The following is a 20,663-nucleotide window of genomic DNA, read 5'->3' as shown; positions in this document are numbered from 1 at the left end:
AGACAGACAGACAGACAGACAGACAGACAGACAGACAGACAGACAGACAGACAGACAGACAGACAGACAGACAGACAGATAGATAGATAGATAGATAGATAGATAGATAGATAGATAGATAGATAGATAGATAGATAGATAGATAGATAGATAGATAGATAGATAGATAGATAGATAGATTGTAACTTAAGCAGTTCAGACTGTTGTTTACATTCAACAACCCTTAAATGCATGTATGCAGACAGCTGTGTGAAGTGTGTTGTGTACACTGTGTGTGATGCTGGCGTGACTACATGCTGCAGGCACACAGCTCTGCTTCTCTGCTTTTTGTATTCAGGTGGCAGGATAAAACGACAGCCTGCTGTCACTTCACCTGAGGCCAAAGAGAGGTGACGTACTTCATCTAATTAACTGCTGCTCTGCTCCTTCACACTGAATAAATGAATGGCCTTTGTTCGCACAGACCTGGCTGGCTGGCCTTTGTAACTACTTCCTGACCGTGTGTGACATTTAACACACCGAATGTGGCTTAAAAAACGATATTTTTGAAATATAAAGGTACAGACAGTAATTATTTCTGACCATCATATGAGTCAACATAGGATTTGGTGTGAGATACTTCTGGGGCTTCAGCAAAAGAAAGTTACAGGCTGATATACATCATTTACCTTTTATCAGAGGATGGCAGGGATTTCGGAGGCTCTATCCTGATGGCAGGGTCCCATTCTCCAGGAGGGAGGACGATGACCTCATCCAAGAACTCGTCAATGCCAGCGAGGAGATCTTGTCTGTCCTTGGCTTTGTACGCAATTTCATGGAAGACCTTGATAAGAGAATGGTGATAACTGGCTAACTCTCCATACACAATCCAATCTAACTTATCCAACCACAAACCTTGTTTTTTTGTTGTTGTTTTTTCAGGCAGAGCTACACAGTATCAGTACATGTAGGCTATGTTCACACAGTCAGTGTTTGGTTTTTGAGTTGGCCTGTTTATAAAGCATTTTATTTTTTTATTTATTTTTTTATTTTTATTTTTATTTTATTTATTTTTTACAAACAAACTATAACAATACAATAGACACATGTATTACACATAATATTAGAATATTATCTTGATAGGAAATAACATTAACAACAAATATAAAGGCTGAGTGTTATTGCATACAATTGTTATAAAGCATTTTAATGTACAGCTGTGTCTCAAATACTGTTTTTTGAGATGAACAACAGCCTTGAGTAACATATAAAATATGTGTACCAAACTCTCAAAATGTCAGAGAAATTATGTTTAAGTTGAAATACTAAATTACTAAAACTAGAATATATCTAAATTAAAGCAAAATAAAAATAAAACAAATATGAAAACAACAAAAACAACTGAATTAATATGACAGTGAGTAAATAGCTCTGTTACAGAATGCAGTTGTTCATTCAACAAACAAGAATGAATGCAACGATATTTAGCAGTTTAAAACAGGATTGACAACCATTTTCTTAGATTAGCCAATATGTACCTCATCAGACATCAGGGTAGCAATTGCTCTACCAATTTCATGGTATGACTTGGCTTTGCCTTTGGGTCCAAGAAGAATGAACAGAAATCTGGGGACAAGACAATAACAAAAATATTAATGCCCTTAATGTAAACCACACATTTATTTTTTACTGTTAGAGTTGGATTTTCATGCTAAACATGGCCAAATTTTCAAAAATGAGTTGGACTTATAACAGTGCCAAATACACTCTTTCGGGATTTGAATACGTTTCGGAAAGGTTTTTTTTTTTTTGAGTATGGCCCTGAATGACTTCTTAAGGGCAAAACTTTTTCACGGATGAGCGTGTGCACACATTAACCAGAGCGAGAGCAACATCACACCCATCAACGAGCTTTGTTTGGGTTACGGGAGCCATCGGGAGCACTGCCATTTTGTTTTTAGACCACATAATCAACAATGTCACTAAAGAAGTGTGTTTTTTGGTTGTGAGGTAAAGATAACCATGTTCAGCTTCCTAAATAACCCAGTGTTAAAGAAACCGTTGATGCAGTTTGTTTTTCTGGGGCAGCAACGGAGTTCTGCATGTGTGTTTGTCTGTTCCCGTTCATGAGTCGAAACTGCAGGCGGTGAGTGAAAATGCATCAAACGTCTGTATTTTGTTGGCAATTGGCACTTACGTGCATTTAATGTCAGCAGCATAAGTGAATTGGAAGTAATCTTGTGTTAATGCTGTGATGTATTTCGTCTGTGTGTGTGTGTGTGTGTGCTCGTGTCACTTTAGCTCCTCCCACTGCACGCCTGCACGAGCTCGGCTGTTTTCGGAAAGAATCGGTACCGTCAAGTCAAGTCAACTTTATTTATATAGCGCTTTTACAATGACGATTGTTTCAAAGCAGCTTCACAGTGTTAAACAGGAAAATACTGCAACAAAATCTGATTCGGCTGTAAAGTCGTTCTGTAGAAAACAGTGAAGTTATCAGCTCATTTCAATTTATCATATAGAGACAATGTGAGCAGATCAGTAATAAAGTTGATAGCTAATTTAGTAAATAATTTTATTTGGCTATTTATTTGAAAACTTTAGTTGAAATTTTAGTGTCCACAACTGAGCAAGCCAAGCCAAAGGCAACAGTGGTAAGGATAAAAGGAGTATCTGTCTTTAATACATCATAAAACTAAAGACTCTTTGAAGATATGAATGATGCGATACTACTCTATAGGTACTCAAGATTAACATGAGACTGGCAGAAACTGTGTGTTATGTACCCTTTAATAAAAGCTTCGTTTTTAACCGAACACCCCTTCACCACTTCTTTTACTTCCCTCCTTGGCCTTGTGGGATGAAAGCAGTTCATACCTGGTCGGCACAGGCACTTCAGTCAGCGCCCCCAACATGACTGCCTGCTGCAGCCTCACAAAGGCCACAAAAGGACTGTCCAGGAAGTCCACTTCTCCAACGAGAACATTGGAAGCTTCAGCATCTCTGGGCAGCTTCTTCATAAACTTGTTCTTCAGCTGGACACATGCAGGATGGTATTTTAATGATCGAGCTCGATAAGAAAGAAGAAACAGATTAACAAAGTGCACAAATCAGACCCTGACACATGACCTCATTAAACATATTGCCCGGCTGGCATTTTATGCCATGACTATCCTAAGGCGAGATGTGATGAATTAAACAGCTGCAACTGTCCAGCTAATGGGAACTACAAAGATTCATTCTAGGGTTCAGAAAAGGCCCACTGTGACTCCTGCATTCTTTTGCTCTTAACTCAGAGGAACCAGGGGTAACCAGTATAAAGACCTGTTAAATTTATTTTATTTATATGGGCTGTTGTTTTTCCTACCAGTGATAAAATGAAGGCCAACTTCAAAGAAGTGGCATCTGCCAGCTCAGTCTCTGAGGCCATGCCAAATGTGAAATTTACAAGTCAAAGATAATTAGTACACCCTGCTCACATAACCATAAATTGTTAAGCAACTGTAACTGGTGCCTCCAAGGTCAATATTGCACATTTTAATAGCTAAAAGTGTCATTTCACAATTACTCATGCTTAATGCGTATATAAAGTACTTTTATATGTTTATTACTTCCAAAAATGTAAACACACATATTAGAGAAATCCAGTGACGTTAATTAGGAAGCTCGTAAATAATTTTGACAGCTCTGCTGATAACCTGAAGAAGAGGTTCCAGTGTCAGTCATTCATAAACCAGTTCCCCGGTATACTGCCAATACATAAACAAAAACATTCCCCCGAAGTCTTATTTAGCAGACAGAGAAAGCAGTTTAGTTAACAATTGACAGAACACCTCTAACAACCACAATGGAAAACATTTAACCTGGAGTACCTGAGCACATGACACATGGTCTGTCACCTCTCATTGATCAGCAGCACCCCAAATCATCTGCTTTGAAAGTCTTATATTCCCTTTTATTCCATTGCACTGTAGCAAAACGATCCTAACTCTGGACCCTAACATTGCACTACAGCTATCAGATAAATCAGATAAAATATTTGTGCATATCCTGATGTATTAACAACTGTATTAAAGACATGAATGGGATGACTACGTGTCTTGTTAAAATAAAAAGATTACTTTATAAACTTGACATGTTTTGGTCAAATTGGAAAGTTTTTTATGACTTCTTGGAAGACCCTGATGATGCCTTTAATCTTTGTAAATACTTTGTAGATACTTTGTACATTATAGCTCTCTATCTATATCTTCAGAGCACAAATGAAGTATGTTTTGATGAAATTTGGAGTTTGGGAGCATTGAAGGTCCAGAACGATAAGAAAGACATTATTAAAGTAACCCATGTGACTTCAGTGGATTAACCTCAATTTTATGGAATGACGCGAGTGCTTGGTTTGCAAAAATAAAATAAAAAATGTACCTTTGTTTACAAAATAATATTATCCAAAGCTTTGAGTCAACAACATGCATGTGTCGTGGTGCTCCCCCTACTGGATTTTAGAGCAATATTTTCATAAATAAAGTGGTAAAATTGTTTGTTTTTGTGCAAACAAAGCACTTGCGTCACATGGGTTACATTTAATGACGTCTTTCCTATCATTTCCCATCAAGACATCTTTCCTGACCTTGCATGGGTAAATTGCGTTGCTCACAATGGAGGGGCTGAAAAATCTTGGATTTAATCCAAAATATCTTCCTGTGTGTTCTGAAAATGAATGACGGTCTTACGTGTTTTAAATGACATGAGGGTGAGTAATTAATGATAGAATTATAATTTTTGTGTGAACTAACCCTTTAAATCAGGTCTGTCACCAGATGTGAAGGTGAACGTAATTCACACATAAATGTGTGACTTAATTTTTGGTTTATAACAAACAAATGAGGTCTGTTAACAAAGACATAATAAGGTGTCAGAATAGAAGTTATATAAACTACTTCTTGATATTTTTGAGTGAGTTTTAAGCCTCCTTCCTAAGGAAAGATAGTCATACGCATTTGGATCATGAGCATGAGTAAATTAAAGAAATTTTGGGTGAACTATATCATTAACACAGTGTTTGCTTGATTAAAGAAAGAAGGCTGTGATGAAAGAGGCAAACCAATATCAGCATGTCATCCCTGCTTCGTGGGAATAACCTTTGTAGAAACTCAATTCATGCTTAATCATCTGGGAATTTAGAAAGCAAAGCCACTATGGAGTAATAAAATTGATCTTGACCATGAATGAAATAAAAGCTATGGCCATAGATGTAGATGAGCATTGTCAAGTTAACTAGAGGCCAGATTGTAGACAGCATTACTAGAGCAGCGTAAAGGGATGATTAAGGTATTAGAAAGACACACCTTAAGCAAACCCATAGTGTTTTCTCAGACTTATATGAATTATCCCACCTCTGAGCTTCATCCAGTGTAATATGTAAAAGTCAAAGAAGGGTCGGCAGATGGTCGTGTCTCATCGATTCAAATCAAATATTACATCTCTAAATAAGCTGTCCAGCTTTTTGGCAGGTAGTATGTGATGTGAAAAAAAACTTAGTATCATCTCCGATACTGGATTACTTCCACTGCTAGAACAAGCAATGCTTTACTACATCAGACGGTCAACATGGTCTGACAGCTTGCATTTTGTGTAGTGAAGCCATGCAACTGATCTTCCTGTTGGAACTAATGTAAAAGGATGGCTGTGTCAACCAAAATCTCTGCTAATATATTCAAATAAACAATTTAACACTTAAATAATGTTTCTGCTTGTCCATAGTGTATTTGTCTTATTTCCATCACTCTTAATAAAATGTTTTTTTAGTGCTTGAAAGACTAACAAATTCATGGTCCTTCCTTAGGGGGGCGCTCTCTCTGAGGAAAATAAAGTCAAGGTACTCTTGCCCTACATCAAAGAAAGAAGCCTTAGTAAATTTGGCAATACGTTAGCTCAATTTAGAAAACAGAAATATATATATATATATATATATATATATATATATATATATATATATATATATATATATATATATATATATATATATATATATATTATTTTATTTTTTTACATTATACAAAGGGGAAAATTATTCATCACTCTAAACCTCCATACCTAAACCTCAAAATCCCTCAAAAATACTATTTTCTTTAGGTTACCATTCATTTCCAGATCCTGTGAATGTGTCTAATCTCAGAAAGCAGGAATGACATCATCAAGAAAGAAAAAAAGCTAAAGTGTGACAAGCCACAAGGCTTTCGACACAAAGCCGAGCCACCCCTCAATCTGTGCTTACAATCGCAATCTGTCCATGTCTCTGGGCCCCCCTCACACAAGCAGTCAATCCCCCACTCTGCCACAAGGGGCAAGGGGCATCTCCTCAGAGTCTGTCAACAGCTAAGGCCTTCCAGTAATCACATTCACACTAGTATGCTCTGCACAAAGCACAGAAATGCTGTAAAAAATTTGCCAGCTATTTAACATAAATGCTGCGTTCAGCAAGAAGGGATGGATTCCCACGTAAAAAAATGAAAGATTCTACAATTCCTCTAAGGTGAACTTCTGTGAAGTGAGTTAATTTTTACGGGTTGTCACAGATTGACACCACCCTTATGACCTCTTGGTGCTCCCTCAATGAGAGACCAAGAATTTCCCATTAGGATTGCAAGTCTATAATTCCCACCAGCTATGTCCTTGTGTTACATGCTCCACTGCTTCTGTTCTGCTGTGCATGTAACCGCAATGTCCTATTTTATCATTAGAAAAAAAGAAAAGAAAAAAAAGTTTTGACTGTGTTTATGTGCACAGATCTAAATTAGTAATTTCTTTCAGGATTTTTTGATGAATATGAAGTTCAAAAGAACAGCATTTATATAAGCCATATGGTATACACATACCATATATATATACATTGGACTCACCTGGTCTTTCTCTGGTTTGTCTGAGATATCGTTCAAGCTGCTTGATGTCAAGTTGCGATGTGTAGTGGTTGGGCTACCTGAGAAAGAGTTATGAAAATGGTTCAATGAAAAATACCCAAGTTGAAAGGGCTCTGTTCATTATTTTAAAAACAAAGTTTCCAGGAGGTCAACAGATAAACCCAAATGCAAAAAAGCAAGAGCATCTTAGATGTCAGATGAAACCAATAGGACTGAAAACACTTTATAGAATATTAATATTCTATCAGTATTTATTATTAATATCAATATTTCCATGCTAGAGTCCATGCTTTTGAAACTAAAATAAATTAGAAAAGGTGATGTGCCAGTAGAGAAAGGACTCTGCTGAAAGGTTAACTATTAACCTTTCAGAGCCCAAGTCATTGTCATCATGCTGTGAAAAGCATTTGCAGGAGAAGAGAACAAGCACAGTGAAGCAAAGTGTTCCTTTATACACTGAAAACCTGCCAGCACTATTACTGACCAGGATTCTTGTGCTATAAGGGCTAAGATGCCAGTTTGGTGCAGCCAAAAGATGAAAAAAAGCTTTACTTATGAAGCATTTACTAAGAAACAATAGTAACTTAAAAAATAAAAAGATTTCACATCCACCTTCATAAATCCTACATTATCTGATCAGAGCTGTTAATATATAAGGTTATGGTCATGATGATCTCCAGTGGAAAGTTCCACATAAATGAGTCCAATGTGATTATTAAAAGACTTTGGCATTGAAATCTATTAAGGGTGAAGATCACCATGATGGAAAATACGAAAATCCATTACATAACTATGATTACAGGACTGACTAGTTAAACACAGATGGCCACAAAAACAAATAAAACGTTTTGGTAACATGGTAAAAACATTAGAAGGGTCATTTCATACAGTCAAAAAAATTTATTTATTGGCATTAACGGTCCCTTTAACATCCATGTAACCTTTCAGTAGCACAACAGGTTCTTTGTAGTGGAAAAAAAGGTTGTACAGACGTTAATGTTCTTTAGGCTTTGAAGGGTTCTTTAAACAAACATTGAATAAAAGGTTCTTTAAGAAACAAAAATTAATCTCTGAGAAAACTCACTGTTAAATGAAGAATTCAATGAACTCTTCGAAAGATCTAAGATTTGATTCCTCGTGATATGACCCTTTTAAGCTACCATGTTATACTATTCTATCACTATGTTAAGCCCAAAGTATACTCCAGTGTTACTACCAAGGCTAGTGTTTGCCTGACAAGCCAGACCCACATCAAGATGTTTGGTCTGGAAACTCACCATAGACAGGGCTCAATCTGAGGGGCGGGATAAATGGTTGTCTTTCAAACTCCCTCTGCACGCGATAGGATAGCGCTATAACCAACCAGAGCAACGAAGGTGAAGTGGAGTTCGTTGATAGATTAAACATTCGCCATATCCGGTCGGCTAAACTCCGAACACATCTTCCCTTTTTAAGAATGACTTCAGTGCCATTCTTTGTTCTTTTCTCAGATAAAAGTTTAACTTCAAGTCTTCCAGAGTCGCGGTCAAAGCTGATTCGAATGACCGCCGTTCGGCAGTTTCTGTGTTTACTAGAAGCACACAAGCGCAACTCGGCCGTCTTCATTATGGCCCCGCCCACCAACTCTATACACGATGTGATTGGCCCGACAAGAGTTTGCCGTTTACAGCTCAGAAGGTTATTGAGAGTTGCTAGACGACACTCGCGGGCAGATTAGATTTGCTGCCGCTAGGGTGCGTCTAGATTTCTAGGCTAGGCTCGTGTATGAGTACAGCTGAATGCATAGCCTTTCAAAAAATCCTTAAGCGAACACAGGCGGTCAACTCATACGGACTAAAAAGTTTAATCCCTGCCTGTTGTCCGGTCTCGGGTGTGTTTCACTCAATAGGTTTTAACCAATAAAGGGCTGGTTTCACAGAAAGGGCTTATATTAAGCCAGGATTAGGCCTTATTTAAGTAGCTTTTATTAATGTGCCTTAAAAAACATTACTGGTGTGCATCTTGAGATAAAACAATGGTATGGACATATTTTAAGATACGTCAAAGCAAGTTGCTTTCAGTTAAAACAGCTCAAACATGCACTTTATTCTGGGACTAGCTTAAAGGTGCCCTAGAATGATTTGAAACAATATGTTAAATTGTTCTCTGATATCTACTTAGAGGGTATTTGGCTTATTTAAGGGCAAATATTGTCCAGATACAGTTTTACAGGTCCATTTACAACCCTATAAATTGTCCCTAGGATGTAATGCTCTGTTTTTGCCTTATTTGGAAGAGTCATGAATATTAATATTGAGCTCTGCTCTGATTGGCTTATTTCAGCAGCTCACAGCAGTTCAGTAAAGCGGCTCATGACTGTCAAGACATGAAGTCTTGACTGTCCTGACAGAACACAGACCGACTGAATGACACTTTAAGCAGAATATCTCAAATGGAGATTGCTGAAATGCAGCCTACTTGTTTATTGGTGTTTTCAGATCATCCATGCGCGAGAGAGAGAGCTCGCGTGCATATGGTTACCAGATTGTACATGTTTAGGTAAAACACCAGATCGTATACGTGTTCTTTTCACAGAAAAGCTCTGTTTGGGGGATTTAAAATACTGAAATCTGGCAACCGCACAAACGCTCTTCATTCCCTCAGACAAAACCAAAACCAGTTATTTTAGACTCATCTTTTTTCGTCAACGATATTGCATTTTTATGTAACGTTAGTCACAATGCAGGCTACGCAGTGACTGTGATGTACCCTGAATATATATATATTTTTTTTTTACAAAATGAATAGCATTGACAGTCAAATGACTGTCGTTTTAACTTATATGGTGGAAAAGGTGACGTTTGCCAGAAGTATCGAGTAAACGATCTGTAAGCAAAGTATCTACGGTTGTATTTTGTAATACTAAATAATATTAACCTTTGTCATTAGACACACTATTTAGTTTTGTATGGTACTTGGTGTTTCCTGTTGTTACTGTACTAGCATCTTGCGTTATCTAGACAATGCGGTTTCTATAAGAAAATTTCAGTTTAATCAGAAATTGTTTAAACAGTCACTAAGTGGATTAAATCGCTACTTACTACTTGCAGGAATACAATTGTAATTGCCACTTTCTTCAGTTTAAGACGCTGAGCGAAGCTTGCTTGAAATGGGCCAAACAAACAAACGAGTTTGAATTAAATTGTGTTATCCGAATATAAACATCAACCATGACTGTTGACTTTTTTATCTGTGGGAAGGGTAGAAAAGTCCTCAAGTCTCCTGCACAACCTAGAACATGACATCTGTGTCCATGAGAGCTGCCGTTTTCGCTATCCTCGAGTGTCTTGTTTACCTGCAGTCCCGATGATTTGGCTCCGTCAGTTCCGCCTGACAATGAACATGTTTGGACAAATGCAAATGTTGGGGGCGTGATAAATGTTCCCCAATGATTGCGTTATGGTTGGCGTTATGTGAGAATCACTTATTTTTCTGTGGTGTTTTTCATGCACAAGATTTACATATGAAGTAGGAGGCAATGGTGTTTGAGACTCATGTGATCTCCATGTACTGAACTCTTATTATTTCACTATGACAAGGTTAATAAAAATTTATATTCTAGGGTACCTTTAAGCCTTGTACTAATTTAAACTAAAGTTGTGGGTTTCTTTTAAGCCCCTCACACAAGCAATCATCAACACGGCCATCTATTTTTGTACGTATACCCTAGTGTAGACATAAAAAAGTATACTTTGGACTTAACAGACTACATGGGGTGAGAGGACACATACACACATTGGCAACTGGTAAGTTGCAACTTACTAGGCCATCCCATGCTTGGACTTCCAGGGACTCGCAACACCTCCTCAGAGGTGCGAGTCATTAGACAAGGCACTGAACTCTCAAGTGGATTACGTGCTTTTAGTGACAAGTGCAGCAGAGCATCCAAAGGATAAAAGATGTTAAGAAGGGTGAAAAGAAAGATTGTTAAGGTGTTAGAGGTCATACTAGTAGTAATATGTATATAAAGTTTAGCTAGCTTTATAAATGATTGTGAGAGACTGGAGTAAAATCTCAAACATTGCTTAGAAAAATGCTAGAAAGGAAACATTGGTTAAGAAGATAGAAAAGCTCAGTCACAGCAAAGTTTGTTCAGAGAATATAAAGTTCTAGTGAATAACATTAAAAAAGTCCAATGGTCAATGAATTGCACAATTCATGGTATAAAACCCTATAAACATCAATCTAATCATGATGATTTCTTTTAACGGTAGTAATGCAAATATAACTGCCATAATCGAATGCTCCTCTTGACCATGGCCTTATTTAAAGTGTCGTATCATCTTATCTTTCTCAGATTAGTTAATTAAAGTTAATTAATTCACAAGTTTATAACAGTTTACATTCTCAATAATGTAATGCAACAGCATATTGTGTGCATCTCTGAAAAACATATGCAGACAAAGACAGAACAGACTAAACAATATCAAGGACTGACAAGGAACAGGTTATTTAAAGACCCCATGAACTCTTTCCATGTCTACTAGATTTGTCTATATTCGTTTGCACTTAAAAAAAATTCCAAAATTGAACCTTTACCAGATATTGATGACTTATCCATACCTGCACAGATTTAGGATGCCCCTAATTCCACCAGTAACTGACTAGTCAGAAGCAAATCATGTTAATAGCTGTGATGTAACTAAAGCCTACTGGTTATTAAAAAAAGATTCCATCCTTTTAATGTCATACCAAAACTACCTATTATAATAGAAAATACACTACTATTCAAAAGTTTGGTGTCAGTAAGATTTTTTTAAATGTATAAATCTTATTCTCACCCAGGTTGCATTTATTTGACAAGAAATAAAAGATAAACACTATTATTGTGAAACATTATTACTGTGATGACAAAGCCAATTGTTCAACAGCCATTAATTCATTATTCCGTCTCACATGATCCTTCAGAAATCATTATTAATGTTGAAAACAATATTGTTCTTTTTTTCAGGATTCTTTGATGAATATCAAAAGATAGAATATATTCAAAAGAATATATTCAAAATAACTTATTTTTATCAGCATTTATTCGAAATAGAAATCTTTTGTAACAGCTTAAATGTCCTTGCTGTCACTTTGGATCCAATAAATGCATCCTTGCTGAATGAAAGTATAATCTTTTTTCAAAATAAATAATAATAAAACTTTTGAATGATAGCATCTATAACAATTAAGTGATTTCATGGAGTCTTTAAAACACACAGAGACAACTACTACTCTGTCAAATCAGCAAATTAGTAAAACATTAATTAGAAACATTTTCTATAACTATGTGACAGATGTTATTGAAACTGTAATCTGTAAAAAGTTGTGATGTAAATCTTCAAAATAAAGTAAAATGAATAAAACAAAAAAAATTATCTTTGTGAATAACACAAGAAAAATCAAAACGCAACAATTAAAGAAAAAACATTTGAACTAATTATATTTATAAAAGTGTGGGGGGAAAACATTCCAAAAAATATTTTGTCAAAAATAATTTTAAAAGAAAAGGAGCTTAAAAGGGAAAAGAAGGGATAAAAAAGAACTGCACCAAACTGCCACCCATATTACCATTATCCGGGGTGGAAAACAGCCTACTTGCACTAGAGACCGTCTTGCCAATGTCAGCTAAGGAGCGAAGATTGGACTTCTTGGTCTGGTGGCGATGCTTTCTCAGCAAGGTGTACATGACCTTATCTTTCAGGTCAGCTTTCAAGAGACCATTCTCAATCTGACTGTCAGTGATCATTTCTGGAAAAAAAACAGAGACAGATAGACCGTGAGAAAGCAAAATAAGGGTTAGAAAAGACCTGCCTAATGTTTTTTTTTTTTCAGTTCTACAGATTTTGAGGAGCTCATTACACCCCCATCAATTGTGAAAGCAATCTTTTTATTTAAAAACCAACTTTACATAACACTGTTCTTAAAACTTTTAAATAGAACTTGAAATTGAACTCTCTGACGGAACTTGAAGTCGGTGTCAGTGAAGCGACACATTGCATTCTATTCTTAGACGTTAGAAGTAATGAGGCAGTGGCTTGTGTATAAGATTGTCTGGTGATTCCTGTAAGCATCTATTTTTATAAAAGAGGGTCAAAGAGATGAGGCCTGGGCCCTCGGGCCCTTTTTGTGAATGGTTTGGCCCTTAATGGCTGATCCTTCAATTCATTTTTAGCTCAAAAGGCACACTATGAGGTTCACTGAGCTTAACTCAGCCAAACTCCAGATTTACTGCAAATTGATAATAAGACTTGACACATCATGCTCTGAGTAAGAGATACGGGTATACGATTCAAGAATATGAATGAATAAATCTCACTTGAATGGTGGCAGTGGTTACAATCTCTAACCAGCCATCTAAAATCCAGACAGCGTTTTTTCAATCAATCCTCTATGGAATCTCTTATGAAATAATCATCAGAATCACATACTTTGCTAACAGTGCACTATAGTTGTTTAACAGCCCCACAATTTCCAACCTTCTTCATGCTTTGTCTGAATTCAGTTGAAAAGAAATGGCCATCCTGAATGGATGCAACCACCCGTGCATCTGAACCCACAGTTACAGCGGAGGTTGAGAGAGGACTGTATTAAACAGAGATATGAATGCATCCTGACATGTGAGCATTTGAGAAGCAAATAAATAGAGACAATGAATGCACATCACACGTGCTTTATATCAGTTCGTACAGTACATTTGGAAAAGCTTTTTTATCCAAGTCTGATCTGATCTCAAGTGTTATCTTTATAATCTTTTTTTTTTTTTTGCCCTTTGTCCACCGACAAAGTGCCAGTGCTGTTCCCTTACATGAAACCATTCTGCATGCTTTTACTACCGAAAAGACTCAACGACTGGGGGAAAGGCTTATAAAATGTTTTGGTATAAAATACGATAAATGATCAATTTTGATTGCAATCAGATTGTTTCGTCCATTTGACAGACATCCTGTTCATATGTGCAGTAGTCTCATTGAACAGTGACATAACTTTCCTCATCCACCTAAAAATTATATTAATTTCAATAATGTCTGACCTTTGCATCAAAAGCAGTTGTGCTTGATCGCATAAATGAGCTAAACTATGTTAAAAAAAAATCTAAAACACTTAACAGTCTTATTTTCCTTGTCTGTATAAAATATATTGAAAGGCTTATACATAAATATCATGTGCAAACTGATTGCAACCCATTTTACTTCATTGAATTTAGGTTGAATCAAAAGCTGTTTGTGATAAAAAAGAAATAAAATTCTGAGAAAACGTGTTTCAGTAGCAAAGACAGCAATGTGCTTTTTACTTTAAAGGACAACTCTGGGGAATTTTTAAGTTTATATTGATCGTTATATCTTTGTCAGTACAGTCTATAGAAAAAAAAATTGCAACACGGAGCTATTACAGTTAATGCCCAGAGCCCCCACTCAGCTAAAACAGCAGTTATGGGGGCATAAACATAAAGGGTGTCTTTGTGCCTCTTAACAGACACAAAATGCAATTAAAATGTCTGTCCAACATGAACAGGGCCCTTAAATGACAACATGATGCGTTTAGCCACTTAGCCATTGTTTAAATTCACCTAAATAGTGTTTTAGACGACCAGTAGTCTCGTGCTGAAATCCCCTTGGGAACGCAGTTGTAGCCAAAAAAAAGGGAAATAGTCCAGTTGGGAAGAGCATTGTGTGTGTAAAGTAGGGCTGTCCTCGACTAAGGATTTAGACATTTGTATCAGAATTGTCGAATCTCTCTATGGTCGACCGATAGTCGAATCATATATGCGTGTGTGAATGGGTTGGGAGGGGCACGACACTTGTCAGCAGGAGGGTAAAACTATTTTTATTTTCCTTTACACACTGCATACAGCAACAACTTTAAATAAAGCGACCAAAACTGCCTGCCAACTGACAGATGAACTGACAATGGCTTTCTTATTTAGGTTTAAATAGACTAAAAGGTAATGTTGTGGATAAACATTCATAAACCGTTTTCTCATAATATGTTAAAGCCACGATCGAAATTCAGAACATCACACAAATATATAAAAGAACATTTTGATAAATAAACCTAAAAAAATACCTGCCTAGAGAGGAAAAGAACACTTTGAGTGCGTTTGCATGCACGTTCTTAAGCCGATTGTGCCTAAAGGGGGTGAAGGACACAAAGCTCAACCCCGCGCCTCAGGTTCTCACACCGCCACCTGACGCGCTCAAAATGTATTTAAATCTCAGAATGTATTTAAATGTATGTATTTAATGTCTGAATGTATTGAAAATATTGAGCACCCCCATAATGCCAAAATGGTATAATCCTCGTTTCATATAACACCCGCAAAGATTCGACCGTGAGATCGGTGGTCGAATCAGGCTCTGCATATTGATGCATCGAATCTTCGACTATTCGGGGTCACAATTAGTGTAAAGCATGATTATTTTATTACTGCACATTAGAGTGCGGATCGGGCCGCATTTTTCTGTCCGAGCCCGGCCCGCGTCTGACAGAGCAGTAACTGAACCCGACCCGCGCCCGACAGGCATTAAAATATTTGTGTCCGAGCCCAACCCGAACCCGACAGTTAAAATCTATTTTTTTCCCTCATATACTAATGACACGTACGTTTGTTTGTGTGGAAAGCCCGCTTTTATTAAGCAACTGTAGGAAGGCATTCTGAAATGTTTACAGACGAGCGGGTCAGCATGCACATGGGGCATCAAACGTTACACAGAGCCCAATCAAATAGCCAACTCAAAAATGAACAAAGGTCTGCTAAAAATGGCCCAAGCTAACAGAACAAAACATCAACGTAACACAATTGAAATGCTTACTGAAATGAAAGTCATCTTACCAATTTTCTCAAACTGTATGGTTCCTAAACTGCAACATGGGGTCTATTTACATAATCTATCCATCAAAGTTTAGGCTAATCGAGGTTTTATGCAGAAAAAGGATTGCATCAAATGTGGATGGCTTCAAGGCTGTCCTGCTGCCAGCAGCGCTGAAGTTGCGCTCACTGGAATGACAGGGATGCTGCGGGCAATATGCACCTACGTGTTGCGCGTTGTTGTCACGGCGACATAAACAAATTTCCGCATGCAGGAAGACGAATGTTAGGGTAATATTTTTATTTTATTCACAAAAACAAACCATTGCATCAAGTTAAACAGGCCCATTGGCTACTTGCATAATAAGCAGTTATAAATTTAAAAGGTTTAATGCCTGACGTGACCGAGCCCGACCCGAACCTGAACGTCATTTCTAAATATCTGTCTGAACCTCGGGTCGGGTATCCATCCTCTACTGCACATGATCTCCTCAAGCCTTGTGTGCCCAAATGGAAGGATATATACAGTTTAAATTACCTCCACAGTGCACCTGGCTTCGACCACGGAATGGCATTTTTCTTCAACCGGCCCCGCTGTGCTGTGTCTGTGAAAGCTAGTCATCCTTGTCAAAGCGTTTGCTGCAAATTTTCACATTCTGTAGCCACAATTCAAAAAGGCACAAACGTGAACCATTTCTTCTTCACTTGTGAGCCCGATCGGATTATCACTCTAGGGATGTCCGGTTCACGAACAAATCTTTTTAACCGGTTCCTTTTAGAAAACCGGTCGAACAAGTTCACCAAATTGGACTGAATCGTTCTAAAAGGGTTGCTGTCTCAAATCAGCGCTGATCCCACAAGTTACTTTAGATGAGTGAGAGTCCCTCCGAAAAAGAAATAAACGAATGTCTTGAATTATATGTTGTAACTCCAACCGTTCACTGAACTGAGACATGTTTTGCTGAGAGATCTGATGAACTCACGAGTGGCTGATACTGAGCATGCGCGTGTAACTGAACGAACGTGCAACGGTTCTTGGATCAGCAGTACAGAATCAAAAAAAAGTTTCTTTAGGACACGTTCGATACTGAGAACCGACAAGCTCATTGGGCCACTGAATCTGCATTAACGACAACAGTTGGGGCAACAGCCTTAGTCCTAATGGGTTGTTATCATAGCTATCAAAATCCAGTGTTTTGTATTTTGCGTACGTGAGTTTTTGTTGTAGATGTGTACTGTGCTAATTATTTGAGATTTCTTACAGCTCTTACAGGTTGTTGGCCTTGTCTGTTTCGTTGCTTCTATTGCTCTCCCCTTTTTGTAAGTCGCTTTGGATAAAAGCGTCTGCTAAATGATTAAATGTAAATGTGACAAGCTGATGAGCAGAGCCTCTTTATATACACGTTGCTCTTCCCAACTGGACTATATGCCTTTTTCCGGCTACAACAGAGTTCCCACGGGACTACAGCACGAGACTACTAGCCGTCTAAAACACTATTTAGGTGAATTTAAATAATGGCTTAGTGGCTAAACGCATCATGTTGTCATTTAAGGGCCCTGTTCTTGTTGGACCGACATTTTAATTGCATTTTGTGTCTGTTAAGAGGCACAAAGACACCCTTTATGTTTACGCCCCCATAGCTGCCGTTTTAGCTGTTTTAGTGGGGGCTCTTGGCATTAAAGGGTCATGAAACCCCAAAACACTTTTTTTGAGATGTAAACAGATATGTATAGGCTGCACATCATTGAAAACGCTAAGGGTACTCATTAATGGTATTCATATGTGAAAATAGTTATTTTTGCATTTTTCAGAGCGATTTCTGTCTTCCGGTTTGAAAAGCTTAGTCGGAGCAACGTCACAAATGCTGACGTCGGCGCGGCCTTTTCGGCCCAAGTATGGGCTGCTGGGCACATGCTGACGTCGACCGCTCCGAGCGATTCTCGATATATATTCATGACATGAAGCTCATTCAGTCCAATCCCTGCGCTGTAGTATGCATACCAGATAATTTAGTTAATATGCATGAGACAGTCACTTCTGTCAGGCTCGTCTTACATCATTATTGTAGAGATATGGTGGGGAAGTTTTGGAAGCAGCGTGCGGAAAAGTCACGGAGGAAAGCTAGGCGTTGTGCTGATACGAAGTAACGTAAAGGGTGCCGAGCGAGCTGTAACCGGTGCCGTCTGTGGAAGCCTTTGCTACAAAGGCTCGGTAAAGTAAAATTCACCTGAGGAATCGCACGCCGAACCTGCAAGCGTTGACTATCTATGTCAGGAGTGCAAAATAACCAATCTGTAATCTGTAGGCTAATGAACAAAAGCCACGTCCTCTCCGTTTTATTTGTCGTCACAGCCATGCACTAAACCGCATGTGTTCGGGCTCTTAGTGAAACAGTGTGCATATTTGGACAAATATAGATTTAGCTGCGAGTGATAGACAGCGCGGATCGTCACGGCAACCCAGCGCGCGTCGCTCTGCTTCAGATGCGCGGTCGAGACTAGCCTCAAACCCCTTCGCTTTTACCCTGATCTAGAATTAAAGCCCTGCATTTATGCCCGAGCCCGACGGGCCCCGACTTTTTTACGCCCCTCGGGCCGGGCTTCGGGCCAATTTTCATGTCATACCTAAAACGCGGGCCGGGCTTCGGGCCTTTTTATAGGCTTCTCCTTCGTTTTATATTTATTTTATCAATTAAAAGGAACAATGAGTTCTGCGCTGGTGGAAACAACACGAGACCATAATAGCTAACGCAACTGTCAAGATGGCTCGCACAGTGTTCAGAGCATAGGTTCAGAGTCCGCGCCAGCAGCAGCGCGCGTTTCTTCAGCGCGGAGACACACTGCAAGCGTGGTGTGAGCATGGCGTTTCTGTTGCGTGTCATCCGCGGGGCGTCTGCTGCTATTAATGTACAGGGAAGCCCTATACTTCATGTTAAATATAAATATATTGCCTATTGATACAGCAAAGACAACTTCGGCAGTAGCCGGCCCATGCCATATCCATGGTATTGACGGCAAAAGGCTACAGAATAATTCGTTCTGTATTGACTGGTTTAATATTTCAAAATCGATAATTAGGCTATGTTGTCTTTTATTATTACAATTAGGCCTATCTGCATTTATGTTAACCTACAAACTTTCAAACATTATGTAATTATGTGTCACAATGTTTTATGGGCTATATGTTGTAGTCAGATAGATATGATGGTGCTGCAACACGCATCGCCGCAAATGACTAATGCAAGCCAACGCAAATGGCCGTAAATGAAACTTAAAATAAGTCTAAGATAGTCAAAAACACCATCATCTTCAATAAAAATGAATGAGATGAATGAGATCATTATCTTACCAGTGCGTCGCGCTCTCTTATGTGGTATTTGAATCTGAAATAAGCTGCTGAATAAAATGCATCTTAATCTTTTGCTTCCGTTGCTGTAAACTCCGTTAAATGAGCATATACCCCGGGAATTGAAGATCGGATTTATATTTATTTGCGTAGGTGTAAGGTAGGCTATAAGACAACCTGCATGTGCTTTTTTTATTTTATTTGTTTAGCTCCGTTTGCGAGAGCCGCGAGCAGAATCAGCCTGCCTCAGCTCGTCAAAAATGCCTTTTAGGCTACTGGTGGTAATAGTTGGCGAAATTAACTAACATTGTGATGCTTGAAGTGTTTTATGGATTTTATTATAGGCAAGACAAGTCAAGAGTTGATTTGAGAGACTAAATTAATTAAATATGCGGTTAACTCACTGTCGGCCGCTGGCCGCTTTTGGTCGTCACTTAAAAAAATTAAAACTTTAATTTAACAAACAAAAAAATGCTCTAAACATTTTTCTTAATTAACTTACTAAAGAAACGAAACGAAAAATAACTACTTTGACATTAAAAACAAAACAGAACTATTTTAATGGCTGCAACAATGTAAAAAAAAAAAAAAAAAAAAAAAAAACGGGCTCCAGTCGGACTCGGGCCGAGAATTTTGATAAGCTGTCGGACACGGGCCGGGCTAGGGCCTCAGCGTCTCGGGCCCGGGCCGGGCTAGGGCCTAGATTTGAGGCCCGTGCAGGGCTCTATCTAGAATTACACATTTCTATCACATCACATGTTGGGTGGTTCACGTTCTCTTATCACGTCGGCGTGTTGTTCATCTTGCCAAACAGCGTGCATATTTGGACAAATATAGTTTTATCACGTTTGCAAAATATTTCGTCATGCAGAATAACATTTATTTTCATTTCTCACTGAATTATGCTGGTTTGAACTTTGAAGAGCTGAATGATTTGCGATCTCTGCTGCACGCCACTCATAGCTCTCTCATTCGCTGTGCTCATCCCTCATTTAATCTAACTGTGGTAAACAATGCCAACGTGAACCAAGAACATGTCTCAGAACCGCTGTAACTGCTGCTGTTGGTATCGCTAATCTTAATGCACCTACTGACACTCCCCTATTTATGCAAACATTCCCTCTTTCCACACAATACCATCCCACCTTTTCACAGTCGACCACTCCCCTTTTAACAAGCTTTTTCAAATCGAAGGTGTGAAAAAACACCGCTGCAGCAGGGGGGTTTCATGACCCTTTAACTGTAACAGCTCTGTGTTGCAAGGACCAATCCGGTTTGTTTTTTTTCAATAGACTGTACTCACAAAGATTAAGATAACGATCAAGATAAACTTAAAAATTCGCCAGAGTTGTCCTTTAAAGGTTCTGACAATATAGTCAGTTACGCCATAATTCGGTTCTTAAATCAGTGGGTCACTCAGTTTGAGTACACAGATCCCTCTACTGAGTATTGGCACCATTTTGGTGGAAAAAGAGTATTTGAGTGCCATAGTTATTTTTTGTAATCAGAGCATGCAAAACCCCGGAAGTTAGTAGATCATCCTTTGACTAAGCAGGACAGTCAAAGTCCAAAACAGCTGCAGAAGAAAAAC

The 20,663-nt window shown here is 38.2% G+C and overlaps 1 protein-coding gene across 6 annotated transcripts in view; it reads right to left on the bottom strand.

The window, feature by feature from the left end:
* slc4a4a (solute carrier family 4 member 4a) overlaps positions 1–20,663 on the bottom strand; it is a 92,956-nt gene that overhangs the window by 22,843 nt on the left and 49,450 nt on the right. For 2 of the 6 annotated variants that reach the window (XM_067438262.1, XM_067438261.1), the window contains 6 exons: positions 12,489–12,668; positions 10,698–10,793; positions 6,879–6,955; positions 2,857–3,014; positions 1,518–1,605; positions 669–823 (listed from right to left, as the gene is read on the bottom strand). In XM_067438262.1, coding sequence (XP_067294363.1) covers positions 669–823; positions 1,518–1,605; positions 2,857–3,014; positions 6,879–6,955; positions 10,698–10,793; positions 12,489–12,668 — 754 coding nt within the window. The remainder of the gene's footprint in view (positions 1–668; positions 824–1,517; positions 1,606–2,856; positions 3,015–6,878; positions 6,956–10,697; positions 10,794–12,488; positions 12,669–20,663) is intronic. The other 4 variants (XM_067438264.1, XM_067438263.1, XM_067438266.1 and 1 more) reach the window with 2 other exon arrangements.

The sequence above is a fragment of the Pseudorasbora parva genome, chromosome 3, assembly GCF_024679245.1.
Source record: "Pseudorasbora parva isolate DD20220531a chromosome 3, ASM2467924v1, whole genome shotgun sequence".
In the NCBI taxonomy this organism is placed as follows: domain Eukaryota; kingdom Metazoa; phylum Chordata; class Actinopteri; order Cypriniformes; family Gobionidae; genus Pseudorasbora; species Pseudorasbora parva.
The sequence above is the reverse complement of the archived record's forward strand: the minus strand, read 5'-3'. Positions and strand labels throughout refer to the sequence as shown.